The sequence below is a fragment of the Mus caroli genome, chromosome 2 (assembly GCF_900094665.2).
Source record: "Mus caroli chromosome 2, CAROLI_EIJ_v1.1, whole genome shotgun sequence".
Taxonomy (NCBI): Eukaryota; Metazoa; Chordata; class Mammalia; order Rodentia; family Muridae; genus Mus; species Mus caroli.
Genome location: NC_034571.1, coordinates 47388392 through 47413426, shown reverse-complemented (window position 1 = coordinate 47413426; position 25035 = coordinate 47388392). Strand labels below are relative to the sequence as shown.

At 39.9% G+C, this 25035-nt stretch overlaps 1 protein-coding gene across 6 annotated transcripts in view; it reads right to left on the bottom strand.

Moving 5' to 3' along the window:
- Rif1 (replication timing regulatory factor 1) overlaps window positions 1-24820 on the bottom strand; it is a 48598-nt gene extending 23778 nt beyond the window's left edge. Inside the window, exons 1-18 of one of the 6 annotated variants that reach the window (XM_021150360.2) lie at window positions 24794-24820; window positions 24406-24522; window positions 23318-23396; window positions 21442-21538; window positions 20524-20651; window positions 20345-20439; window positions 18896-19085; window positions 16114-16206; window positions 15235-15373; window positions 13035-13186; window positions 9265-9382; window positions 8178-8342; window positions 7658-7768; window positions 5603-5665; window positions 5325-5425; window positions 4110-4196; window positions 2986-3059; window positions 1618-1798 (exon numbers count right to left, since the gene is read on the bottom strand). In XM_021150360.2, coding sequence (XP_021006019.1) covers window positions 1618-1798; window positions 2986-3059; window positions 4110-4196; window positions 5325-5425; window positions 5603-5665; window positions 7658-7768; window positions 8178-8342; window positions 9265-9382; window positions 13035-13186; window positions 15235-15373; window positions 16114-16206; window positions 18896-19085; window positions 20345-20439; window positions 20524-20651; window positions 21442-21538; window positions 23318-23396; window positions 24406-24509 — 1977 coding nt within the window. In that variant the 5' untranslated portion in view covers window positions 24510-24522; window positions 24794-24820. Of the gene's footprint in view, window positions 1-1617; window positions 1799-2985; window positions 3060-4109; window positions 4197-5324; window positions 5426-5602; window positions 5666-7657; window positions 7769-8177; window positions 8343-9264; window positions 9383-13034; window positions 13187-15234; window positions 15374-16113; window positions 16207-18895; window positions 19086-20344; window positions 20440-20523; window positions 20652-21441; window positions 21539-23317; window positions 23397-24405; window positions 24771-24793 lie in introns of those variants that run through there. The other 5 variants (XM_029473529.1, XM_021150370.2, XM_021150374.2 and 2 more) reach the window with 5 other exon arrangements.
- Window positions 24821-25035: the final 215 nt, after the last annotated feature.

The following is a 25035-nucleotide window of genomic DNA, read 5'->3' as shown; positions in this document are numbered from 1 at the left end:
AGCAGTCGGGTGCTCTTACCCACTGAGCCATCTCACCACAGTTATTATCTGGAGATGTACTTAATGTTGAGTGCTTGACTCTAGCACTTAACATAAAACAATTCATTTAAAAGGGGGAAAAAAACCGTAATTCTCACTGGTCACTAGTGACACAGTATTTTAATCCCAGCATTCAGGAGGGAGAGACAAGCAGATCTCCTAATTCTAGGCCAATCTGACCTATAGATCAGGTTTCAAGACAGCCAGGGAGGGCTACAAAGAAAAACCCTGTCTTGAAATACAAACAAAAACTTCTAGTTAATTCTCTTGTTTTTGCCAACTGGTTCATCTAAATTTTGTTCTCAGAACAAAGCAAGCAAGAGAGAGAGAAATTCCTAAGCTAGAAGTTAAAGCTTACACCAGCAATTACAGCATCTGAATGCTGAAGTGGGGCTGCTAAGACTCAAGAGGCCAACCTGGGCTACAATGAGTACCAGGGCAACACCACTATAAAGGCAGGCATCTCAAAACACACAGAACCGCAAATAATCCTGAAAACAATAGTCAGACCAGTAGACTCCTAAAAGCCCTCGACCACCATTCAAGGTGAGGATTCATTTGTTTTTTTGGTTTTTTTTGTTTTGTTTTTTTTGGGGGGTGGGGGGTGGGGGCAGGGTTTCTCTGTGTAGCCCTGGTTGCTCTATAGACCAGGCTGGCCTCAAACTCAAAGGTATGTGCCACCACAGCAGAGCTAGGGTTAGGATTATAGGAAAGTGCTAGCTAGCTTAAGAAGCCAACTTTTATAAAACTCATCTGTGGAGTTTTCATCCCATGTCATCAACCTAAAGAATATCCAAAGAAATCTGAACTATGTATGTCCCAAAAGCAAACAAAATATACCAAAACAAAACCATTGAAGTTATTTTGTGTTCCATATCTTACTACTTTAAACCTATAAACACTTAAATGTAAAAAATCCTCCACTCTGACAGGAAGGATAAATGAGGCCCCCTGGTTGGACTCTGCATATGTAGTAACAGATCAGAGGTGGGAACACACAACCGTTGAAGACCAGCTTTGGGAAGCTAGGACATGAAGCCAGCTTGGCTACAGAATAAGACTGTTGCAAGGGGAAAACAAAACAAAGACCATGTTATACTGGAATTGTACCAGGTAGGGAACAACAGACGTATTCAAATGATTCAAATACTGGAAAGATGGGGAAGAAAAAAAAAAAAAAAATCACAGGACATGGGAAACCAGTGTAGGCTACACAGTAAGATACTGACAGACCATTATCATATAAAGGCAGGTACTATTGGCACTATTAAAGGGTAAGGAACTGTTTGAAACTACTTCCTATCACTATGAAAAATGGAATACACTAATCAATCACTAAGTACATATAGTATATAAAAATAGTATTTCTATTTTTATTTAAATTCATACTTACGCTCTTTCCAATATAGGGGGAATGGGGACTAGAACTAGCATAGCATAAGCCTACTACCTCCTAGCACTGAGTGAGCGGTAGCAGGACTGAGCCAAACAGAAGAGCAGCCTGAGCTACATAGCATCCTTTATAAATAAATAGTAGTCCAGACTAGGGTGAGGGGAGTCATAGCAGATGTGTCCTACCTGATGAATCACATCAGTCAGTGGACTGACTATCATACTCCACATTCTCCAGAGATGCTCCTTGTTTACCAACTGCTTTGCATTCTGATTAATCACAGTTAGTACAGAATCACTAAAAGCCAGTGGTGATGTCGGACCAGAAAGCACACAGCCTACAAGTGTTTCTAGATTGAGAAAAAACCTAAAAAATATGAACAATGTGCATCAGAATGGCCATTTCATCCTTATGAATTATTAACAAAACTCTAACAGGTGCACACAAGAAATGATGAATTTTTAAGTCGGTTTCATTATTTATCCCCCAGCCTCTAACACATGACTTAAGACTTAAAATTTATTACGACACAAGAGTTGGAATTGTAACCCAATGGTTAAGAAGAACTTGTTCTTCCAGAGGATCTGGGTTCAGTTCCTAGGACCTACATTGTGACTCATGACTCACAGATCCAAAGGATTTGATACCCTCTCTTCTGGCCTCCACACATACACATGGGACAGACATACAAGCTGGCCAAACACTCACACACATAAAAATCTTTAAAAAAAAAAAATATTATGTGGCACAAGGCCTGGTGGCAAGCATCTGTAAGCCCAGCACCTGGGACTCTGACGTAAGTTCTAGAGTGAGAGTGGCCTGAGCTTCAAAGCCACATCACAAAACACAAAATGTGCAACTGACCTTTTCATCTGTAATCTAGCACTCTGAAGGTAGAGACAGAAGTGCCACAAGTTTAAAGCCAGCCTAGGTTGTATACAGTGAAAACATCTCTAAATAGGAAAAAAAATTAAAACAAACTTGTGAAATACAATAAAAAGAATCTCATTCGCCAGGCAGTGGTGGCACAGGCCTCTTATCCCAGCACTCACTAGACAGAGTAGGCAGCAGGTAAATCTCTGAGTTAGAGGCCAGCCTGGTCTAAAGTGAGTTCCAGGAACAGCCAGAGCTACAAAGAAAGCCTGTCTTCAGGGAAAAAAGAAAAATGAAAAGAAAGGATCTCTGGATGCAATCATTGTTCATGAAAAAGTAAAGCACACAGGCACACATGCACACACAATCAGGAATGGGACTGGGATTAGTGACATAAGCTCTAATCCCAGAAAAGTAGGCAGATTTCTTTGTTCAAGGACAGGCATGGCTGTACACCAGGCTGGTCTACACAGCAAGGTTAGGAATACAGACAAAGTCCAAATAAAAACACCAAAAAACAAACAAAAAGGGCATAGCAACATACATCTGTTATGCTAGAAGTTAGCAAGTGGGGAGAAGAGAATAAATTCTTATTAGTTTCTTTACATAACAATCCCAGGCCATCCTGAGACTTAGAGACCACGGCTGGATTTAAAATAAAAAACAAGGTACAGACTTACTTCTCATCTTCTACACCACATTCTAAAAGATTGTTGTTGAAAATTAACTGGATTAAGAACAATGCTGGAGTTCCCTGCAAAGGGAAGGAAACAAAGTTATAATCCTGAACAAAAAACTGTTTTCTGCAGTCTCTCAACGTGACTTATTTTAGCATGAGTTATCTTTTTTAGCATTATTTTTAGGGTATGATGACAAGTTTATTTCTAAAAACCACACACAATGCCAGGCATAGTGGCACACACTTGTAATCAAAACACCCAGTAGGTTGAGGTAGCAACAGTCTTGAGTTCAAGACCAGCGTGGGCTAAAGAGACCCTATCTTTAAAACAAACAAAACAAGCAAGATATGAAAGCACATAGGAAGCTGAGACTGGGAGATATGTGAGTTTGAGATTTTAGAAGCAAACCTGATCTACAACACAGAGTTAGGCCAACTACAGACAGCCTTAAAATTTTCTTTTAAAAAAAAAAGAAGCAAAATAGATGGTCCAGTGGCTAAGAGTGTTCTGTTCTTATAAAGGATGGACCAGGCTTCAGTTCTCATACCCAAATCAAGTGGCTCACAAACTCCTGTTTAACTCTAGCTCCAGGAGCAGGAGAATATGGTGTCTTCTCCTGGTCTCTGCCAAGTACTGCACTCACACATAAGACACACTTAAAAGTAAAATGAACAGTAAATAAACATATTTAAAAATAATCAAATATATCTGTATGCTCTGGATCACAGGCCTTCTGTGAGAAATCACAGATGGCGAGGCTTTCAGCTGTTACAAGCAAAACACAACTAACACACTCACCTACTAACACACTCACCTACAATCTGTCACAATATCAAGCTAATATTATCAAGCTTTCAAATATTTTAGCAGTAGCCAGTAATACTATCACATACAAACAAAAAAAAAAAACTTTCTTTCTGGAATCTTATTATTCAATCCAGGAAAAAAAGTTCATCTACCTATTGGCATAACACTGCCTTTAATTTCTAACAGCAATCTATTATTTTGCATACAATTTTTTTAACTTAATCAGCTAGATACAGTTAAGTATTTAAGAAATCTAAAAGAAATTTTTTGTTTTGCCAATCTTTATCATATCACTACATTACATTTAAGATACTTGCATTAAGAATATCCATATTAGCAACCTGATATGCTGGTGAACCTAGTACTTTCTGAGGAAGTCCTTTAACTGTAATTTCCATGAGAACCTAAGAAAGAAATATTTTACAGTAGTTAGCCATAAAAACCTGAAAACTTGTTACACCGTAAAAATCTTACAATGTCATCTATGTTTTTAGCAATTTACTAGACGTAACCATTACTCATGGTTCACTACAGTACATTTAAAAAGGAAAAAAAAAAATATATATATATATATACAAACACACATGTATGTATCTATATATTCACATTATTTTAAAAGTTCAAAAATACAGAAAATAGACTTCTACCTTATTACCAGTTTTGTATTACTATGAGAAGAAAGCTCTATGGGCACATATCCATAATTTAACCATTCTTCTATAAATTAACCTGACACTTTCTTTTACATGGTTATGAGAAATTCTACAATTACATATTTACTATAACGGGCCTAGAAACAAACATTTCAATAGCTTGTTAACTACAAATTAACTCTCAGATTACAGATGCAGATGCTTGCGCCTCTTTTAACTGTTCTCCAAACAACTTCCTGTGCTTCCTGCAGTGATGTCAACTACACACTGTGTTAAGTGTCATAATAGTTCTTAGTAATAGCAAACCAGTTGTTTTGAAAATACTCTATAGTTGACAGCATTTATTTGAGCCTTGTCCATTTAACTCTTTAAAACTGCAAGTGTCTTTACAAACCCATGAACCAAGAAAGCAATTAATCAAGCTAATCTCCTCCACAGCCCTTGATACCATCTACTATCCTACTCAGCAGTGTTATTTAAATGTCAGTCTGAAAAGGCAAGTAAGACTCAGAATTTAAAAATGTTATTTGTTCACTATATTATAAAAATCACATACAATTTATTTTTTCCATTCCTACTACTTAAATAGAAACTATTTCATTTAATATAAAGTCAGTAACAGTGTGTTATTGTTACCTTGCACTCTAATTGGACATTAGAATATGTTTAATTCAAGTTGCATTCCATTTTTTGGTGAAAGGCTGATCCCTTTAACCACACTATACCTGCTGCTGCTACAACTGTTTACTATGTAGATTTCAAGTGACATTTGAATGGAACTTACAATAAACTGTTAAGTCAAAAGGCCTGTGTCAAATCTCATCTGAACAAGTATCAATTGAACTTCAAGACTTTGAGGTGATTTACAAACATATTTACCAGTGTTTTCGATACAGGAAATACTTCTGACTTCACTATGTTTTCCAAAGATTTTAGTAGGAGGGTCAAAACTTCAGAACCTGATCTTTCTTTTCTGTTTCCTATCAAAGAATAAAAAGAAAGCTAAGATTCTAAACATGTTTTTTAGGCGACTATTGTCTACTAAAGAGCTATAAAGATTGTTTTACAAAGCAACAACGCCTACTAAGTGAACCCTTTGCAGCCAAGCACTGAACTTGCACTGTGTGAAGGTCATGGACCACTGGGACAGTGCTTACCTGCTTCAGTAACTGACTTCACCAAGCTAATTAGCTCCTTCCAGATAGCACTGACTACTGCATCTGTCAAGGAAATACACAAGGTTCAGTTTCTAGCACCTGATTTGTAACCCCAGTTCCAATGAACATGGTGATGATGATGCCTTCTTATGACTTCCTTGAGTACACATACATACAATAATACAAGACAATAATCATACACATAAAATAACTCTTAAAATCCAAACTTTTCTCCAGTTCCTCATACTAAAGAAATAACAACCTGAAAGCTAATTTGAATATTATTTCCTTATGCTATTTATAAAGCCACCATTTCAATGTTTCTTAAAAGAAATTAAAATTTTTAAGAAGGACGCCAGGTAGTGGTAGCATACGCCTTTAATCTCAGCACTTGGGAGGATTTCTAAGTTCAAGACCAGCTTGGTCTATAGAGTGAGGTCCAGGACAGCCAGGGCTCAGAGAAACCCTGTCACCCTGTCTCGAAAAAGCAAAACACACACACACAAAAAAAATTGAGGTGGACTAAACATACCATGGTAACAGCAGGCCAACCATATAACAAAGAATAAATGTTTCTACTTTTCTCTTTTTCCTTCTGTAGGATTTTTTTTAACCTTTTAATGTTGTATCCACACCGCTTTTGCAGAAAGAAAAGCACCATATCCATGCTTGCTGATATTTATATCCCCTGCACTTAAGGGGCAAGGACAAGAGGACTGCTGGACATTGCATGCCAGCAGAGCTACATAGCCCAAGATGCTTTCTCCAAAGGATGCAAGTTTCCCAAGTCTAGACTCCACCACTCCCGCCACCCACACCAACACCCACATCTACCCTTTTATTTACTACAGAATAAAAAGAACCAAGGAAATGGCTCCTTGGGCACTTACTGCCAGGTCTGATAAGCAGAGTTCAATCCTGAGACCCCCACATAGTAGAGAGAACTAAGTTCTAAAAGTTGTCCTGTCCTCCACATGCCACATGACAATGAATAAATGGACACATACATGTATATAATGGGACAAACTGCTTCATTTTCCAAGCAGCTAAGTAACTTTTATCTACTTATTTTTTTTTTTAAAGATTTATTTATTATATGTAAGTACACTGTAGCTGTCTTCAGACACTCCAGAAGAGGGCGCCAGATCTCGATACGGATGGTTGTGAGCCACCATGTGGTTGCTGGGATTTGAACTCTGGAACTCTGGACCTTTGGAAGAGCAGTCGGGTGCTCTTACCCACTGAGCCATCTCACCAGCCCTTATCTACTTATTTTTGAGAGTCAAGCTCTAGATCTGGATATCACGTCAGCCTCAAATCACTGCCCCATGCCTCAGCTTCTGCAGAGCTGGGATGGTTTGCTACCTTACTCATGTCTATTTTGAAAACAAGGTCTCATTCTGCTGTCCAGGGTTGCCTCAATCCTATTTCACAAAGGTAAGCCACCATAAAAGGCTTTACATTTCTTTTATTGGGCCCTAAGCACAAATTTGAATGCAAAGACTGAAGATGTAAAGTCTAGGCTTGAGTCAAATTTCTACTAGTCACTTATAAAACTATGTATTATTTATCTCTTTATACAACTAGCTTCTTTCTTTTCCTAGGCAGCTTTGACATACCTGGAATGTGCTACATAGACAACACAGGCATCAATAATCACAGAGATTGGCCTGCCTCTGCCTCCCCCATGCTGTCAGCCACTCCACTCCAATCTCATTTCTAATGGTGTAATACAAGTTATATCAAAAAAACAAAAAAAACAAAAAAACAAATTTTTCATTGCACAATTTGGCCAATGAGTTAATACCAAACAAATATTTACAATTTGAGCTTCCTTCAAAGCACACTTTTGGTGGCTGATAAGATGGCTCGATGGGTAAAGGTACCTAAATTCGATTCGGAAGATGTACCTGGTAGAGAACTTGAGTCCCAAATAGTTGTCCTCTGACATCCACATACGCTGTGGCACATGTATGACCACACACATAGACAAGCAAACAAGATAAATACTTAAAAAATAAGCACTTTTGAATTCTAAAACTTCCCCAGATTTACCTGAGGCATCCTTTCCCACTGAGACAAAGCTGTCATGAACTGCAGTGATAAGTGTATGTGCATACTTTGAGAAGAAAGAAGGGCTGCTGATTAGCGGGTGCTCCAGTGGCTCTAAAATGGAAAAGCAAATACAGTCAGATTTATAAAGCAAATTTCACACACACACACACACACACACACACACCCCTATTCTTAAATGTCTAAAAATATTTTTCCTTGAAAGGTTGAAATTCAGCCAGTCGTAATGACTCCATGCACTAATTCCAGCACTTGGGAGGCAGAGGCAGGTGGATCTCTTTGTGTTTTAGGCTAGCAAGAGCTGTTATACAGAAAAACCCTTTCTAAAGGAAAAATTTAAAAAAACAAACAACAGAAAGGAAAAAAACGAGTATTTATGCGCTAATTTCAAATACAAGACCATCATTACTAGTGAGCCTCAGTGAAAATGTGGCCTCTCCTCCATTCAACAGTTATGTTTTGGAATGTTTCAAACACATGAAATTATTTCAAAATCAAATACCTAAACTCAATACAATCTTGTGTTGCTTGGCAAAACTCAAGACTTCTGGACCCAACAAAAAATGAAGCATCATTTCCAGTCCCAAAAGCTGAATAGAAGGGATTGCAGCCATTCCACCTGTATTTGAACTCAGGTTCCCACGGGGACTTCCATAAGGAGAAGCACCTTTAAGAGAGAAAGACCAAATTGAAAACAAGTTATATTTCCAATCAAGATACTATACATTTGAAAACATGATATAAATTTCTCAAGCATTAATACAAACCTTGAAATTATTAACAAACCACTAAAATAAAGTAATGGCAAATAATTGGTTCCCAATGCAGAGATGCAATTTGTTTAAATGGAAAACATCTTTAAAGACCTATTTTTTCCATACAAGCACAGTTTCATGAAAAGAGCTGGGCTTGGTTGTACCCATTTGCAATCCCAGCATTTAGAGGCAGGATTCCTGTCAGTTCAAGGCCAGTATGGTCAGCCTAGTGGGTTCTAGGCTAACCAGGACTATATAGTGAAACCATGTCTCAAAAGCAAAGAGTTCAAATTCAAGTCTGGGCTACACAGTAAATCACTGCCACAAATAGGAAAAAATTAAAACCTAGCTGGGGCTACATGACACCTAATGACAAAGCAAGGTGAAAAGCAAAAAAAAGAGAATGAAAAGAAAAATTTGTTTCCCAACCACCCACAATAATCTAGTTAAAAATTATCAAAGCCGGGCGTGGTGGTGCACGCCTTTAATCCCAGCACTTGGGAGGCAGAGGCAGAGGCAGGCAGATTTCTGAATTCCAGGCCAGCCTGGTCTACAAAGTGAGTGCCAGGACTACAGAGAAACCCTGTCTCGAAAAACCAAAAAAAAAAAGGTTATCAGTAACAAAAACAATATAGGTAAGAATATATTAGCGTCGTGTCCTCTGATCCCAATACTTGAGAGGCAGAGGGTTACCAAATGAAGATTAACCTCAAGTCCTAACAAAGCTAGGTTATATGGGATCCTGTCTCAGTTAAAAAAAACTTTTGCTTAAAGAATGTCATCTCCAGAGGCCTGTGACCACCCTTCAAAGACTTTTCCAAAAACATCTCTCACCTTTATGTCCCGGAGTCAGTGGACTTAAGGCAGGAGAAGCAGACCCTCGAGATGAATTGCCTTGAGGTGAAGGACTACTATCAGCACTTACTGTACTCTGAATCAGTGGCACACACACCTAACAGAAGAAAAGGCGAACAGCAATCGGTTCATTGTCACGTTTGTAGAAGCTTTACAAGATACGTGTTCTTATTCAGAAGCCACTTCTCCAGCACACGGCAAGCCAACTTAAAACCTTAACTCCTGATAAGTTTTCCTTTAAATAATCTTTGTGTATTAATGTGAGGATGTCCCCTAGAACTGGGGTTACAGACAGTTATGAACTGCCTCATGGGTGCTGGTAATTAAACTCAGGTCCTCTGGAAAAGCAGCCTGTGTTCTCTCAGCCACTGAGCAATCAATCTCTCCACCCCTTGAAGGTTTTTTTTTATCCTAAACATGACCAGTCTCACAGAAGAGGTAGCAAAATAAAACTACCTTATACAACTCTATATATAAAACAAATTTTATGGTGAAACTTTAGTCCTATTCCTTATATCCAAATATCCCAAGATCTGGAGATAGAAAAATCTCAGAAGTTAGGAACATTTATTATTCTTGCATATATAGGTTCAATTCCGCGAACTTATATGATAGCTCAGCCATCTAGTTCCAGGAGACTCAATGTCCTCTCCTGACCTTCATGAGCACCAGGTAAGAGCATAGTACATACTGACATAATATGCAGGTATAACACTTATACTATTAAAATAATTAAGTCTGAAAAAAATTATTTTGGAAGGAGTCCTAAGTTCTAGAAAAATATAAAATACTTACTGCCATAAGTGTTCAACCTGTATTAAATTTTATTGGTTATCCCATGCATTAAAAACTAAAATGAAAGCCTTGTAAGGATAGGCATATGCTTTAAATACTAGAATTCAGGAGGAAGAGTTCCTAGACAGCCAAGACTACACAGCAAGACTTGATCTCAAAACTAAACAAATAGCCGGGCATGGTGGCGCACGCCTTTAATCCCAGCACTTGGGAGACAGAGGCAGGCGGATTTCTGAGTTCGAGGCCAGCCTGGTCTACAAAGTGAGTTCCAGGACAGCCAGGGCTATACAGAGAAACCCTGTCTCGAAAAACCAAAATAAATAAATAAATAAATAAACAAACAAAAACAAAAGCAAACAAAAAACAAAAGCAAATAAATGCTGGATAAATTTTCAACACTTATATTTGCCTGAATTATTTGTTTAAAGATTTATTTATTATATGTAAGTACACTGTAGCTGTTTTCAGGCACACCAGAAGAGGGCATCAGATTTCATTATGGATGGTTGTGAGCCACCATGTGGTTTCTGGGATCAGAACTCCAGACCTTTGGAAGAGCAGTCAGTGTTCTTAACTGCTGAGCCATCTCTCCAGCCCTTGCCTGAGTTATTATCTGTGTGTTGGTTAGTTCTCAGGCAAAACCATATACATTAGTTTTGGCAGATAAATTCTGAGTTAGTTTCACATGCTACTCTTGTTTTTACTGTACATTTTCCCCCAACAGGTTTTCTGCAACCCAAGTTGTCCTTGAATTCAACATATAACCAAAATGACTGAACATAATTATAAATCTTTTTGTTTGGTTGTTTGGTTTTTTGGTTGTTTGTTTGGTTGTTTGTTTGTTGGGGTTTTTTTTTGGTTTTGTTTTTTGAGACAGGGTTTCTCTGTGTAGCCCTGGCTGTCCTGGAACTCACTCTGTAGACCAGGCTGGCCTTGATCTCAGAAATCCGCCTGCCTCTGAGTCCCAAGTGCTGGGATGCACCACCAAGCCCGGCTATTCTTTTTCCTCTACTTCTCCAGTACTGGGGTTACACTCCAGTACATTCCCATTTTCCTGGTTCAGAAGTTTGACGCTAGGCTACCAGGCATGCTAAGCAAGGATCCAGTCAATTTAGCTGAATCCCCAACCCTTCTTTTGTTTGGGGGTGGGGGGTAGGGGTCTCTGTGTAGTCCCAGCTATCCTGGAGCTCAATTTGTAGATCAGGCTAGCCTCAAACTCAGAGACCCACCTGCCTCTGCCTCCCAAATGCTAGGATTAAAGTTGTACACTACCATGCCTAGCTGATTTAAGTTTTTTAATTCTTCTCTGATGATACAGATTAAACCCATGGTGAAGAGGCAATGGCAGAGGCAGGCAATCTCGGATTTCAAGGCCAGCCAGGCTATAGAACCCCATCTTGAAAATGCAAACAAAACAAATACAACCCACATCTACACCAAAAAATAAACTCACAGTGAGGCACCATTAAGCATACTCACCACTAAGCAATACATAGCTTTTTTGAAGTCACATTAGAACACATCAAGACAGTTTAAAGCTCTCTTCTAAAATCATCCGCTACCGGCCTTATCTATTCGCTATGCTCTCCCAACTAATAAATTAGACAACTAGATTAGACTCTTAAGATCTTGTGGCAGAATTTGAGGATTTCATTATGATTTATTTTATGTCCATTTTCACACAGGAACTAAGTAAACTAATAAAACTCATTGGAAGCTCCCCTAGTTAGTATACACAGGGTCCTCCAGAACTTCCAAACAATAGTATGGCGAGGATGTAGCTCAACTGACATGTGCGAAGCTCTGGTTTTCATCCCTGTACACCTATAATCCAGCATTTAGGAGATGAAGGCAGGAAGATCAGAAGGCTATTCGTGGCTACAAAGCCAGCCCTAGCCCTGAACACCATGAGACCAAGTCTCAAAGAAAAAAAAAAATCAATATGGTAGGGCTCATATAACGCCAGTAACTCAAGAGAGCGATGAGAAAAACGGCCAAGTTCAAGGCCAACCTGTCTTAAATTGTTGGAATCTGCCTCAATGAAAAGGCACCAATAGTCAACAAGGACTCTAAAACAAATACACCTTCCACAAAAAGCAAGTCACTACGGATGTAAGTAAAAATCTATCTTTTAATGTTTTTTTAATTAGAAACCAACAAATTGTCAAATAAGATAGGCTTGGATCAGATTAGTGTTTAGTGTCAGTAAATATTTTAAATGACTGCTTAACTATGTCATCTAGAAAAAGGAGAAAATTTTTATTTTATTATTTTATTTTATTGTATAGCACATTAATGTTAGTTAATTAATTGACTGCTAAACACTAACATTCATATTATAGAGTATCTGGGGAGAGAAAGTTCAGGACTCAGAGCACTGGCTACTGTTCCAAAGGTCCAGGGTGTGATTCCCAATGGCCACATAGCACCTCACAACCACCATTCCAGTTCCAGGGGTCAACTCTTTCTCGACAGCAATGGCAGGCACAGAAGCAGGGCAGACAGACAGACAGACAGACATGCACGCAAAAGACCCAAAAACATACAAAATGAGATCAATTTTAAAATAAAAAATAAGTGCTCTAGTAGGTATGTTAGCATTTGATGATTTATAAATGGTTTATAAATGATACCCTATTTTATTAGGCCCCTGGAAAATACTCTGAAACATATTCAAGTTCTTATAACATAAAAGGCCTTCGTAATACTGATATATATAATAACCAAACAAAAAACTTCTGAGATTAAACTGGTAAGGATTTAAGGACACATGCCAGGCATGGTGATGAATACCCCTAATTTCAGCACTCAGAAAGCAAGGAGGTATATATGAATTTGAGGCCAGCCTAATATCCAGAGGGAGTTCCAGTGCAGGTAGAGCTACATAGTGAGACCCTATCACAAACAAAAACAAACAAAAAGCACCCTAAATAAGTCAATAATTCTGATATTACCTGTTCAAAATTGGCAGGGAGCTGAGGTCCAAGTCTCATCAGTAAATACCACCAGACTTCTAGTTTTGTTAATGCTAAAGTTTCTGTTCTCACATGGATGGAACTCAAAGGTTGCATTAACAACTTCAGTCTTTTTGCACTACAAAGTATATCTTAAAAGGAAATATGACACAAGTTAAAGACTACTGTAGCAAAAAAGGTAAGAATAAACTTCTCACTTTGACAAACTCCAGTATAACTGGGCCAAAACCAGAATAGAAACGGCAGTATTAGATACAGTGTAACATAAAAGGGTTACTATTCCCACCAACAGTGTGACCATCTAGCAATATCTACAATATTTCAGGCTGTTACAACTGAAGGGATGCTACTCCCATTTAGTGGATTCAAGCCAAGGACGTTCCAATTTCCTAAAAGAAGCAGAGGCAAAGAACCATAATGGCTCATGCCCAGCAGGACATGGGGCCCGGCAAGAGGATCGATCAGGAGGCCAACAACATGGTCAACGTTAAGATTTTGCCTCAAAACAACAAAAAAAAAAGGCATATTTTTACATTATAACAAAGGTTATTTTAGAAATCAACTAATGGCCAGGCAGTGGTGACCCACACCTTTAATCTGAGGCAGAAACAAGTAGATCTCTTTGAGTTTGAGACCAGCCTGGTCTACAGAGTTCCAGAACAGCCAAAGATACACAAATAAAACCTGTCCCGAAAAACCAACAAACATACAAACATACATACATCAGCACCATTACCACTAGTGCCATCTAATTTTTTTTAGAAAGCTACACATTTAGTCAGCCTTGTCCCCTACTTTAATGACTGTTAGACTTCAACACAAAAGTGAAACTCAATGTTGTGTTTGTCTTGTTTTGTTTATTTGCTAATTCTGGAGATTTGCTTTCATTTTTATGTGTATGTGTGTATGTTTGGGAGAGTATATGCCATGTCCAGGGCTCTTGGAGCCCAGAAGAGCTGGAATTATGCAAATAGCTGTAAGCCTCCCAATATGGGTGTGTCTTCTGGAATAGCAGCAAGCACTCTTAACCACTAGCCCATCTCTCTCCATCCCCTCAAAGCCAATTCTTTAAAAAAATATATTTTTACTAGATGTGTTCTTGACTTGGGTACAGAAAACTAAGATACAATCTTAGCTCACACATCGTATACATCAGCAAAGACAGTGTTTAATGGTGTATATCCCCTTTATCAATGCCATTACCACTTCTATAGAAAGTCTAGATGTTATGCGACAAAGATACAAACACACACTACCAATCAAACCTAGGATTAAACTGTCTAAGCTATCTCCTAGCTAGGTTTGTTTTGTCTGTAGATCCTGGAGAGCTCACTATGTAGATCAGGCTGGCCTCAGGATCCAGAATCTACCTGATTCCACCTCCTGAGAACAGGTATTAGAGGAGTGCACCTCCTCTAATCTATAATATAGAACCTATAATATAAGGCTTAACTTCATTTAGCCTGTTACATATCTATATTAATATATCCGGTTTGGAGCACATTTCTAGAGCTATGATGAGAAAACTAAGTTATTGAAATTTTCATCCCATGACTATCACTGTTTCTTCAACTATTGTTTGTATTGCTCCTGATAAATCAGGTTTTCCAAAGTACTCATAAACTCAGACCTACTGTAGTGACTTTAAAGAGACAGATATGACATTTAACTCAGAGTAGATAGATAACCACAAATAAATAGCTTTTCATTTTGTTCAACTTCTGAAATAACTTAGGGTAAGTCATATATTAGCAATTTTCAATGTCTTAAATCTGTATGTTTGTTCCCTTAAGGTAAGGTTAATAAGAACATTTTGATATAAAGCCCAAAAAATTCAGAACAATAAATGATTCATTCCATGCTAAATTAAAAATTTGATTAGTTTGGGCTACCTACTTAGTTCAATACCAGCCCCAGCTACATTCTTAGAACCTGCCTCAAAAAAGCAAAACATGACCAGCAAGATGTCTCAGGCTTGCTGATGTTTAACTCTGATGATGTTAGCTTGATTCCTAGAACCCATGCAATAATGGCAAAAGACATGGACTCCACAAAGTATCCATTATCCCTCTTATCACAGCCCAGATGCTCTTTCCCCTCATCACACACACAACACACAGACACGATTAAACTTACAAAAATAAATGCTGAAAGAAAGGACTTAAGACTATTTACATACCTGGGTTTAAAGCAAAATTATCTATTAAGCTTTTCCAAGCAATGAAAGCGATTTTTTTAATCATGGGTGTTCCACTACGGAAGCCCAGTTCTTCTAGCTGTAGCAAAGAGTTGATGAAACTCCCACTTCGGTGCAAGGTCTAAGAAAGGAGAAAAGGCATCAGAAAGTTATTTATTCACTTACTATATGTTCTTGGAAATTCAAAATCTAACCAGTAAACAAAAGCCACATTACTTACAAACAAAAACCTATAGCAGGAGTAATAAAGATATATTAAGCAAGATAAACAAGCTGAGGGTCTAGGAAAACAGATAGCTTGTTCAATAAAGTACTTGCTACTCATTATTAAGGACCCAAGTAAGAACTCTGCCTCAAAGGTCTAAGCTGGGTAGACAGTGGCAGATGCTTTAATCTCAGCACAGACACAGGTGGATCTGGCAACCTGGGTTCAATTGCAGGGAACCCCACAGTGGAAGAGTGAACAACCCCACCCCCACACCAAGCAGTCCTGATGCGTATCACATATCACACATAGTCATACAAATAAATGTAGTAAAGAAATGAAAGGGCAGATGGCACCTAATGAGCAACACCTGAGGTGGCCTCCACATGCATGTACATATGAGCATGCAAGCATCATGCATCAACTAGGCCTAGTGGTTCACATCTACAATCCCAGAATTTGGTAGGCAGATACAGGAGGGTTAATGCAAATTGCAGGGCTGTGCTTGAGCTATGTGCTGAATGGTAAGTTCCACAGAACCTTGCACAAGACACACTAAAAAGTAAATATTCTGGCATGTTCAAATTATGAAAATACCAACTAATTCACTATCCTTTCCAAGATAATTCAACAAGGTAAGGTAGCAATTCACTTACCTTTCCAAGAAGTTTGACAAACAAAGGCCATAATTTTAACACATAAGTCTCATTTTTATTCTTAAATAGTTTTTGGAGTTCTGAGATTAATTTCTGTGAACAAAAGTAAAACATTTATCAAATACTTTAAAAGGCAAAACATCCACTATCCAAGTCTAAGACCTTTTCATACAGTAAAAAGAAAGCACTTAGTTCTACCAGTAAGTTTAACGCTCAACTGACCATCCAGATGCCCATCAATTCAGGTCACATTTTTCTTACCAGTATACTTTTCCTAAAAACTTCAGGCCCATCATTAACTACAATTCAAATGATACCATAACAATCTTCTCATACTGATACTCTTAACAGCTTCATAGTAACAGATGTCTAAAAGCTCAAGAGCCTCAGATATGGCTCAGTGCCCCTCAGGGCCTATCAACAAGATACTCAGACCTACATTAACTACTGACTCTCAACTTGCCCTCTTACTGGGCATGGTGATATCTGCCTTGAATCCCATCACTCAGGAGGCAGAGGCAGGCTGATCTGATCCAAGTCTGGTCTAAACAGTGAGTTCCATATTAAGACTGTCTCCAAAAATAAAAGTTGTCCTCTGATCCATATGCATGAAAGCGTGTATAACCTGGCATTCACAATCACACATACAATAATAAATTTTAATAGGAAATTTAAAAAATATTTTAGCTAATGTATACATTGGCCTATGTGGAGAAAGCACATTAGTATAAAAACTGACCTATTTGAGAAAGTAGTGGAGGAGTCTATGAAGAGCATCTTGCCCTGGCTAATTCTAATTATGCCTCTAGTAAACTGATTTTTAGTCCCTGAATATTTTTTAAGATGAGGTCAGCTATGGATGACCTGTTACTTATTATGAAAGACAAGCTGGCCTTCAACTCATGGAGATGCTTCCCAAGTTCTAGGTTTACATGCGTGTGCTGTCATCTATGAGATGACAGATACTCTACCATACACTCCACTCCTAACACAATGGCGAGGTCGTGACATCAAATGCATGGGACCAAAGTGACCAAACTAAAGCCCAACGTAATCACATTTTTTGACTGCTGTTTTTTGAGTCTATGTTTATTCTCTGAAGGACCACATCACAGCAACAAGAAACTAACATGTGGCTTACCATATAAATCACATCACCAATAAAAACTTCATGGCCAGTGCGAAAGCATGAGAACGTAAATTCAATTCCCAGAACACATGTCTAAAAAAAAAGTCTGACACAGCTGTACAAATTTGAAATCCCAAAGCTGGAAAGGTGGAGAAAGCAAGAACCTTGGGGTGGATCTGCGAGTTCAATCTAGACCAGCTTGGTCTATGGAGTTCCAGGACAGCCAGTGACACAGAGAGAAACTCTGGGTGTCTCACTCGTTCCAGGCCAATGAAACGGTCTTCTTCCTCTCTTTCTTCCTCTCTCTTTTTTTTTTTTTTTTTTTTAAGGTAGTGCCTGAGGACTACAAGACTGTCTTCTGGAACTCACTACATTAAACCAGGCTTGGTGGCTTGCACCTTTAATCCCAGACTCAGGAGGCAGAAAAATCTGAGTTCAAGGCCAACCTAGTCTATATACAATGAACTCTACGCCACAGAGGAGTACACAGTGAGATCTTACTCAAAACAAAAGTAGTCCTCAAGTCCTATTCCTATGTAATAGTGCACTTTTTCATTCCTTTCTACAGAAGAAAAGCTGCCCACGGCACCCCTTGAATACTAACTGGGTCACAAACATAAAGGGGCCCTTTGTAATCATGACTTTCTCCCCTAAAATGAACTGACACTATTATTAATATTATTATTATCATTATTATTATACACAGCCAGTTCTTACACTGGCTTTCAATCACTGCTAAAAGGTTCTAATTTTAACATTTATATATGTTACTACATATGCCTCATATATAAACTTGGCAAATTTATACAGTAGCCAATAGTGCTCTTAGAACAATTCACATGAAAACAACAAAACCAAAAAACTGATGTCCAATAATTATTGCCAAGAATACAAGCTTAAAAACTTAAGACCTGAAACCATAGCCAGAAACTGCACTACATGAGTTTATAAGCATTAAGTGTGTATCTGCTGAGATAATTCAACATAATTCTTCCTTTTTCAAAATATAACCCCTCTTTATTCACTCATTAGAGAAGGGATAAAATATCTAAACTTTAGCAAAAATGTTTCAACTCATTTATTATGAGTAATTTGATTAAACTAACAATTCCTTTCTGCATTTGTTTCTTTTGTTTTGTGCCCAAGGCTTTGTGCATGCTGAACTAACAGTCTACCACTCCTCAGAGATGATGTAACTATACCGATTAATTTAGGCTGAATTTTATGCTCAAGGTAGAAATTCCTGAATGTAGAACTCAGCAAACTCTTACTGTTGGCTTAGAGGGGGGATTCTGCTAGGCTCCTCCCAGTCTTAGCAACCGGCTGCCATCTCCAGGTGGTGGCACATTAAAAAAAAAAGGACTGCTAGTGCTCACTCCCTAGCTCCCTTGACCTCCGTCCTCCCTCTCCCTCCCTCTGCCCCTTCCTCTGTTCCCAGTGCTTCTGGATGGCCCTTCTCTCTCCCCCTTTCTGCCCTTCTAGCTCTCTCTACTCCTATCTGTCTGCCTCTACCTCTTCTCCAGATCCTGGGCTCTCCTCTCTTCCCCCAAATAAAACTCCCTTATACCAGGTCTGTCGCAGTGTCATTTCTCAGGACACCTTAACAAGAGCCAGTCAATTTCATACCACACACAAAAGAAAGGAAAGACTTACAGTAGTCATAAGGTGCTCTGTAATCAAGGCTATTTCTTGTTGTTTCTGAAGCAGCAATGGCATCCCCATCTCTAGAGCAGTGGCTCCCCGCAAATGTACTTTTTGTGCTGAGTGAACAACTAATGGTATGACCAATTTGGCCCACCTCACAGACTCTTCTCCCATTTGAACTGGGGCTTGTTCAATTAGCCTACAATGGAGAAACCAATGACTAAATTAAACTTAAAAGATGAGGTCAAGCTAAACTATCAAGAAGCAAGGGCAGGGGCTGGTGAGATGGCTCAGTGGGTAAGAGCACCGACTGCTCTTCCAGAGGTCCAGAGTTCAAATCCCAGCAACCACATGGTGGCCCACAACCATCCGTAACGAGATCTGGCGCCCTCTTCTGGAGTGTCTGAGGACAGCTACAGTGTACTTAAATATAATAAATAAATAAATCTTAAAAAAAAAAAAGAAGAAGCAAGGGCAGGTGAGGCACATCTATAAATCCAACTGTTCAAGAGGCTAAGAGCACAAGGTTTAAAGGCCTACTTCACCTACATGGTAAGCCAAGTCCAACCTTAGGCAATTTGATGAGATACAGTCTCCAATTTTTTTTTCTTTTTTTTTTAAGACATATGGTTTGGGGCACAGCTTAGTGGTAGAGTATTTATTACCTATTATGCTCAAATCTCTCACACTACAAAATAAATTACCAGGAAAATGAGCATCACACAGAAATGTGCAAAACATGACCCAATTATTTGAGAATGTATACATGCATGTGTACAGAGAAATAAGTCAGACACAGCACTAAAATACAGTTAAACAGTTGGGCAATTCCAAGAAACCTCTGAAAACTAAAACTAAGCAAAATTGTGCTGTCAGCATGTCTGTGAGTAAGGTACAAAGATGCTCCTGGCTAGGCTCACTTCGGAGTGAGTACGTTTTATTTTGAAAGTCTTAACCTACAGTTTTTAGAACCAACTCAGATAGTGTTCCATCTTGTTACCTTTCTCTTGCTTAACTTGGTATAAAGGATAATCACATCTGGTATTTACTTATTTAATGAGTACACTGTAGTTGTCTTCAGACACACCAGAAAAGGGCATCAGATCCCATTATAGATGGTTGTGAGCCACCATGTGGTTGCTGGGAATTGAATTCAGATTCAATGTTCTTAACTGCTGAGCCCCCACTTCTGGTTTTTTAAACATTACTGTTTTATACATTTGTGTGTTTATGCATGCGTACCAGTGTGACTGTCTACACATTCGTGGTGTTTAGGTCAGAGAACTTGCAGGAATAGTGTCTTTCCTATTCATATGGACTTTAGGAATTCAACTCAGGTTGTCAGGCTTAGAAGCAAATGCCAGCCCTGTTGCTTAACATCCATCTCATCATTAAATACACTAACCCCAGAGTTCCAAAGCTTGATTATTCTAATGTATACAAGAACCAACTGCATACCTTATAATAACATTTAATGCTTCAAAATCAACAACAGCAGAATGTATCTCTCCTTTACTTAGTATCACTTCCAATGAATCCATAATACTGGATACCTAAATGACAAAAACACATACCAATCAGGTGAACCACAACTGTCTTTTGAGCATATAATTCAGATGTCCCAAAACTAGACTCACCATTTTGCTAACAAGTTCAGTAGGAAACGTCTGTTTGGATATTACCCACAGTGCCCTGGTACACACATTTTTGTCTGAACTCTTAATGATACCATTCAAGGTTAAAAGCAGTTCTTGAATATTTGCCTCTGAAAAACAAGCATTTTAATTTCATTTATGTAGCATAGTTAAAATCTTTAAAATGTCAACTACAAAAGTAAAATAAAAGTAACAAAGGTAGATGGGGATGTTCAGAAAGTGCAGATGATCACAAAACCTAGAGATGCTGACCAATATCACTTCTTGCAAAAAGTAAACAATCCTGACCAAAGGGGAAACAGTTGCAAACTGCAAACCCTTTTTTTATCTTACACAACTCAATTAACTATTGTCATCTTAGGATGCTATGGAGACTTATACACAGAAGAAAAACTGCAACTCCACTGAGGGAGGGAAAGAGTAACAACTTTATGATATCCCCTTATTACCTACCCCTCAGTTCCTCTAATAGCCATCTTGTAGGTTTCTTTTACAATTGCAAACTACAGAATAGAACTATTAACAGTGCTTAGTAATACTACTATACTTTACTACCACTTCCAAAATCACACTTATTAATAATATAAGAAATCTTCAACTCAACAAGGCCCTTAGGGGGTATGACTGCCACATCAATCATAAATCAGCCAGACAGACAGATATTAACTTCCAATTTACTGTGTTCTACTAAAAAGACTGAGCCAGTAAAGGCCCTTGCCATCTAGCCTAGTAAGTCCAGTCCCCAGAACCCACATGGTAGATATGACTCTTGCACTTCAGTGTAGCTGCACATGTTCCAAATTAATACCTTAAGGAGGGAGGGGAACAATTTATCCATAGATAACAGTACTTTAACTGTTTTAAACTATAAAATCAACAGATACTAATCAGTTTCCCTACCTGACAATCCTGAGGTAATTCTGGGATTATATAAACAAAATCCCAAGGCTTGTAAAGCAGCACTGCTCAGTTCTGAGTTCTGACTGGAAATGTGAGCCTATAAAACAAAGTACATTGACAGCAGACAAATACAGTTTCTAGAGTTAAAAGCTTGTTGCAACCCAAAATCATTGCATTTTTATCCAATCAATCAGCCAACCTTTGGGAATTAATTGAAAAAAGATAGGGAAGTTTCGCAGAGGAGGAGGAAACTAGAAAAAGACCAACTGAAAGGGACTGGTTAAAATAGCGTTACTCTTGCAGATGATCTACGTTTGGTTCCCAGTGCACACACGACAGCTCACAACCTGTCTACCTCCAATTTCTACTGTTCTGACACCCTCTTCTGGTTTCTGTGGTCACTGCACACACGTGATACACAGACAGACATGCAGGTAAATACCCATACACATAAAAAAGTAAACAAACAAACAAAAAAAAAAATCAACTGAAAGACCATTTTTAAGAAAAGACAAATGACATCTCCCATATCCATGCAAAAACAAAGAGAAAGCCAACAGATGAAAAATGTTAACATTATTAGACAGGAAACAGAGGCAACAGGGTTCTTCTACAAGAATAAGCAAAGTCTCAAATGCAAATCTGACACCCTAGTTTTAGAATGGAGTGCTGCCTTCTTCTAAGACTAGGAAAGGGAAGCGAGCTGCAATGTAGCAATTCTCAAGTCGACTATATATTATATTAGGCACTTTCTCTTGGGTCTTAAAAAATGCTCAGCAAGTTTGGGACTGGGGTTGTACTTTGGTGGGTACAGTGCTTGTCTGGCATGCATGAAGCCCTGGGTTCAATCCCCAGCATGGCATAAATGCAAAGTGGTGGCACGTGCCTGTGATCCCAGCACTTGGGAGGCAGGAGGATCAGAAGTTCAGGGTCATCCTCAGCTATATACAAGTCCAAGGCCAGCCTGGACTAGAGGCCCTGTCAAAAAAAATAGTAACAATTTCAATAAGGCTGGGATATTCACTTCAATCTTTTCATTCTAAAAACAAGAGTATTAAAAGGTGTTGATGGCAGGTTCTGATGTCACTAAGTGGCCAGGTGAGGCTAAGAATACACTCAGTCCGATATTAACTATTACGATTAAACAAGGAAAACAAGTTAACTAATTTTTTAAAGTGTTCCAAACAAGCAAAATTAGCAAAAATTAATGTAAATAAAAATAAATAACACATACTGTGGGGTATGTCAGTGCCAGCCTATAATCCCAATTGGAAGGCAGAGGCAGGATTGTCACCTAGCTAAGCTACCTGGTTCCCAAACTGGAAAAAATCCCTCTGCCCCAACCAAAAAAAAAAAAAGTATGAATATGAATACTGTCTATCGAAAGGGAAGACTGAGATAGTTGCCATTTTAGGACAAATTACTACTCAGACCTTCCAAAACACAGATTTTATTGTTTTAATAAGACACAAGCTTTGAACTGACAACCCTAGACACTTTAGGCAAATGAACCAATTTCCTAACCTGCAAAGTGGGGCTTTAAAGAGCAGACTTGGTCTATGGATGTAGCTTAGTGGTACATACATGAACTGAAGTGAGAGAACACATATAAGGTAACTGAGAGCACCTGATGAACCATATATAATCACTTGAGATAATAGTCTCATCAATATAACTGATGATATGTTGTATTCAGGGCATTAACAACGCACTGGATGATGACGCTCCATCCACAGTGAAAAACCATTTTATCAGAAAGCTAGTCAGAGTTGCTCCTGGAAGCCCAGATTTGGAAGGCTAAGAAAAGATTTCAAAGGGCTCAGTCTAGTGGGTTCAGACTGAGGCAGTGCGAAGTCATTAAGAAAGGAACACAGACCTTTAAAACCGTGTACAGCCGAGAAAGGTTTTTCTCGATTTCTGCAATGACTTCTTTTCCTTCTTCTCCAGTCATACGACTTTAAAGGAAATAGAACATAAGCTTAGTCGAAAGCATAAACAAACAAACAAAAAATTACTGCCATCACTTTAAGGATTACTTTCAGGGCCGGAGAGATGATCCAGTGGTAAGAACACAGAGAGGCTCTGGCAGAAGACTGGTGTTCAATCCCCAGCACCCTTTCGTGGCTCACAACCACCTGTAACTCCAGTTCCAGAGCCATCCAACACCTGGAGCCGCAGGCACTCTAACTCGTAACTGGCTTTTTAAGTTTTTAAAGATGACTTTCAAGCCCTTGGAATTAACCTCTTTCGTTAAAAAGTTTCAAGGTATATAGAAAAAAATGTTGTAAGTTACACCACATATAAGCGGTAACTTGCCTCAAAGCTTTTTTGGCCTCGATAACTTATTCTTTTTTTCTTTTCTTTTCTTTTGTAATTTTTTTACATGAGAAAAGTGGGAGTCCCTTTCCTTAATCATGTTTTCTAACTCAGAAGATACGAAAGTTTAACAAAATTCAGAAATTTTTCTAAAGCCTTTCAAATAAGTCAAAACGGGGTTCCTGGCTCTGCTTTTTTTTTTTTTTTTTTCTTTTTTTTTTTAAAGCCAATTCTGGGGCCGGTTTGCTGACTCGCACACCTGTAATCTCAACCACTCCGGCAGAACCACAAGTTCGAGGCCAGGGTCGGGGGGTGAGCACTGGAGCGAGCCTGAGTCAAAGACCCTAACTAAACCCACTAACTCCGGATCGCCAACTTTCCCACGGCGTCCGAGGTTCGCAGGGCAAAGCCCTGCTCTCCAAACGCCTCCCGACTCCAAACTTTTCTTTAAAGGCTTTCCCGTCTGCGGGCCAGACCAAAAAAAATACAGAACCGCTCGTCCCCGAAAAAGCCCTCGGACGCCGCCGCTGCGCCCCGCAACGTCACTCGGCAGGCAATGGCCCGGTGCGCCCCGAGCTACCCGCGTCCGCCGGGTCCCCACGGCTGCCCGGGCTCCCGCCCCGGGCTCGTCCCTCCGGCCCGCCTCACCTGGTCAGAGTTAGGTAGGCGTCCGTCTGCTCTCCCGGAGGCACCGAGGGGTCTTCCCAAGTCTCCAGAAGCGGCTCCAGGGGGCTGCGACCTGGGGCCGTCATGTCGGCCGCCACCCTGCAGCGAGGCCGGAAGACACCCAGTGACCGGTGGCACGGCCCGCGCGGCGCCCTCACCTGCACGCCGGGCCGCGCGCTCGCAGGCCGGCCTCCCGCCTGCCGGGCTCCCGCCGCCGCTTCCCAGGCAGCACCGGCCGCGAGGGGGCAGAGGCGGCGCCGGCCGGGCCGAGCCGAGCCTCCCGCTCCTCACCCCCCACGCGGGAAGTCCGCTCCGCAGCTCGCCGCCCCGGGGCCCGCCGTCCGCTCCCGGCTCGCGCTTATTTACTCACGCGTGCAGCCCGCTCCTCCACGACCAAGATGGCGGCGGGGGGCGGGCCCAGCGGCGCGCGGGAGCCGGGCAGGCCTGGCGGGAGAGGCTCGAGCCAATCCAACGGGCGGTGGCGCGCCGGGCTGCTCGATGGCCTGCTGCCCGCCCCCGCCCCCGTCCCCGCCCCCGGAGCACCTCGGGGGGTGTGTATCGCCTCCAGCCCGGGGCTAGAGATGGGTGATGTAAATTAGTGCCCCACTCCAC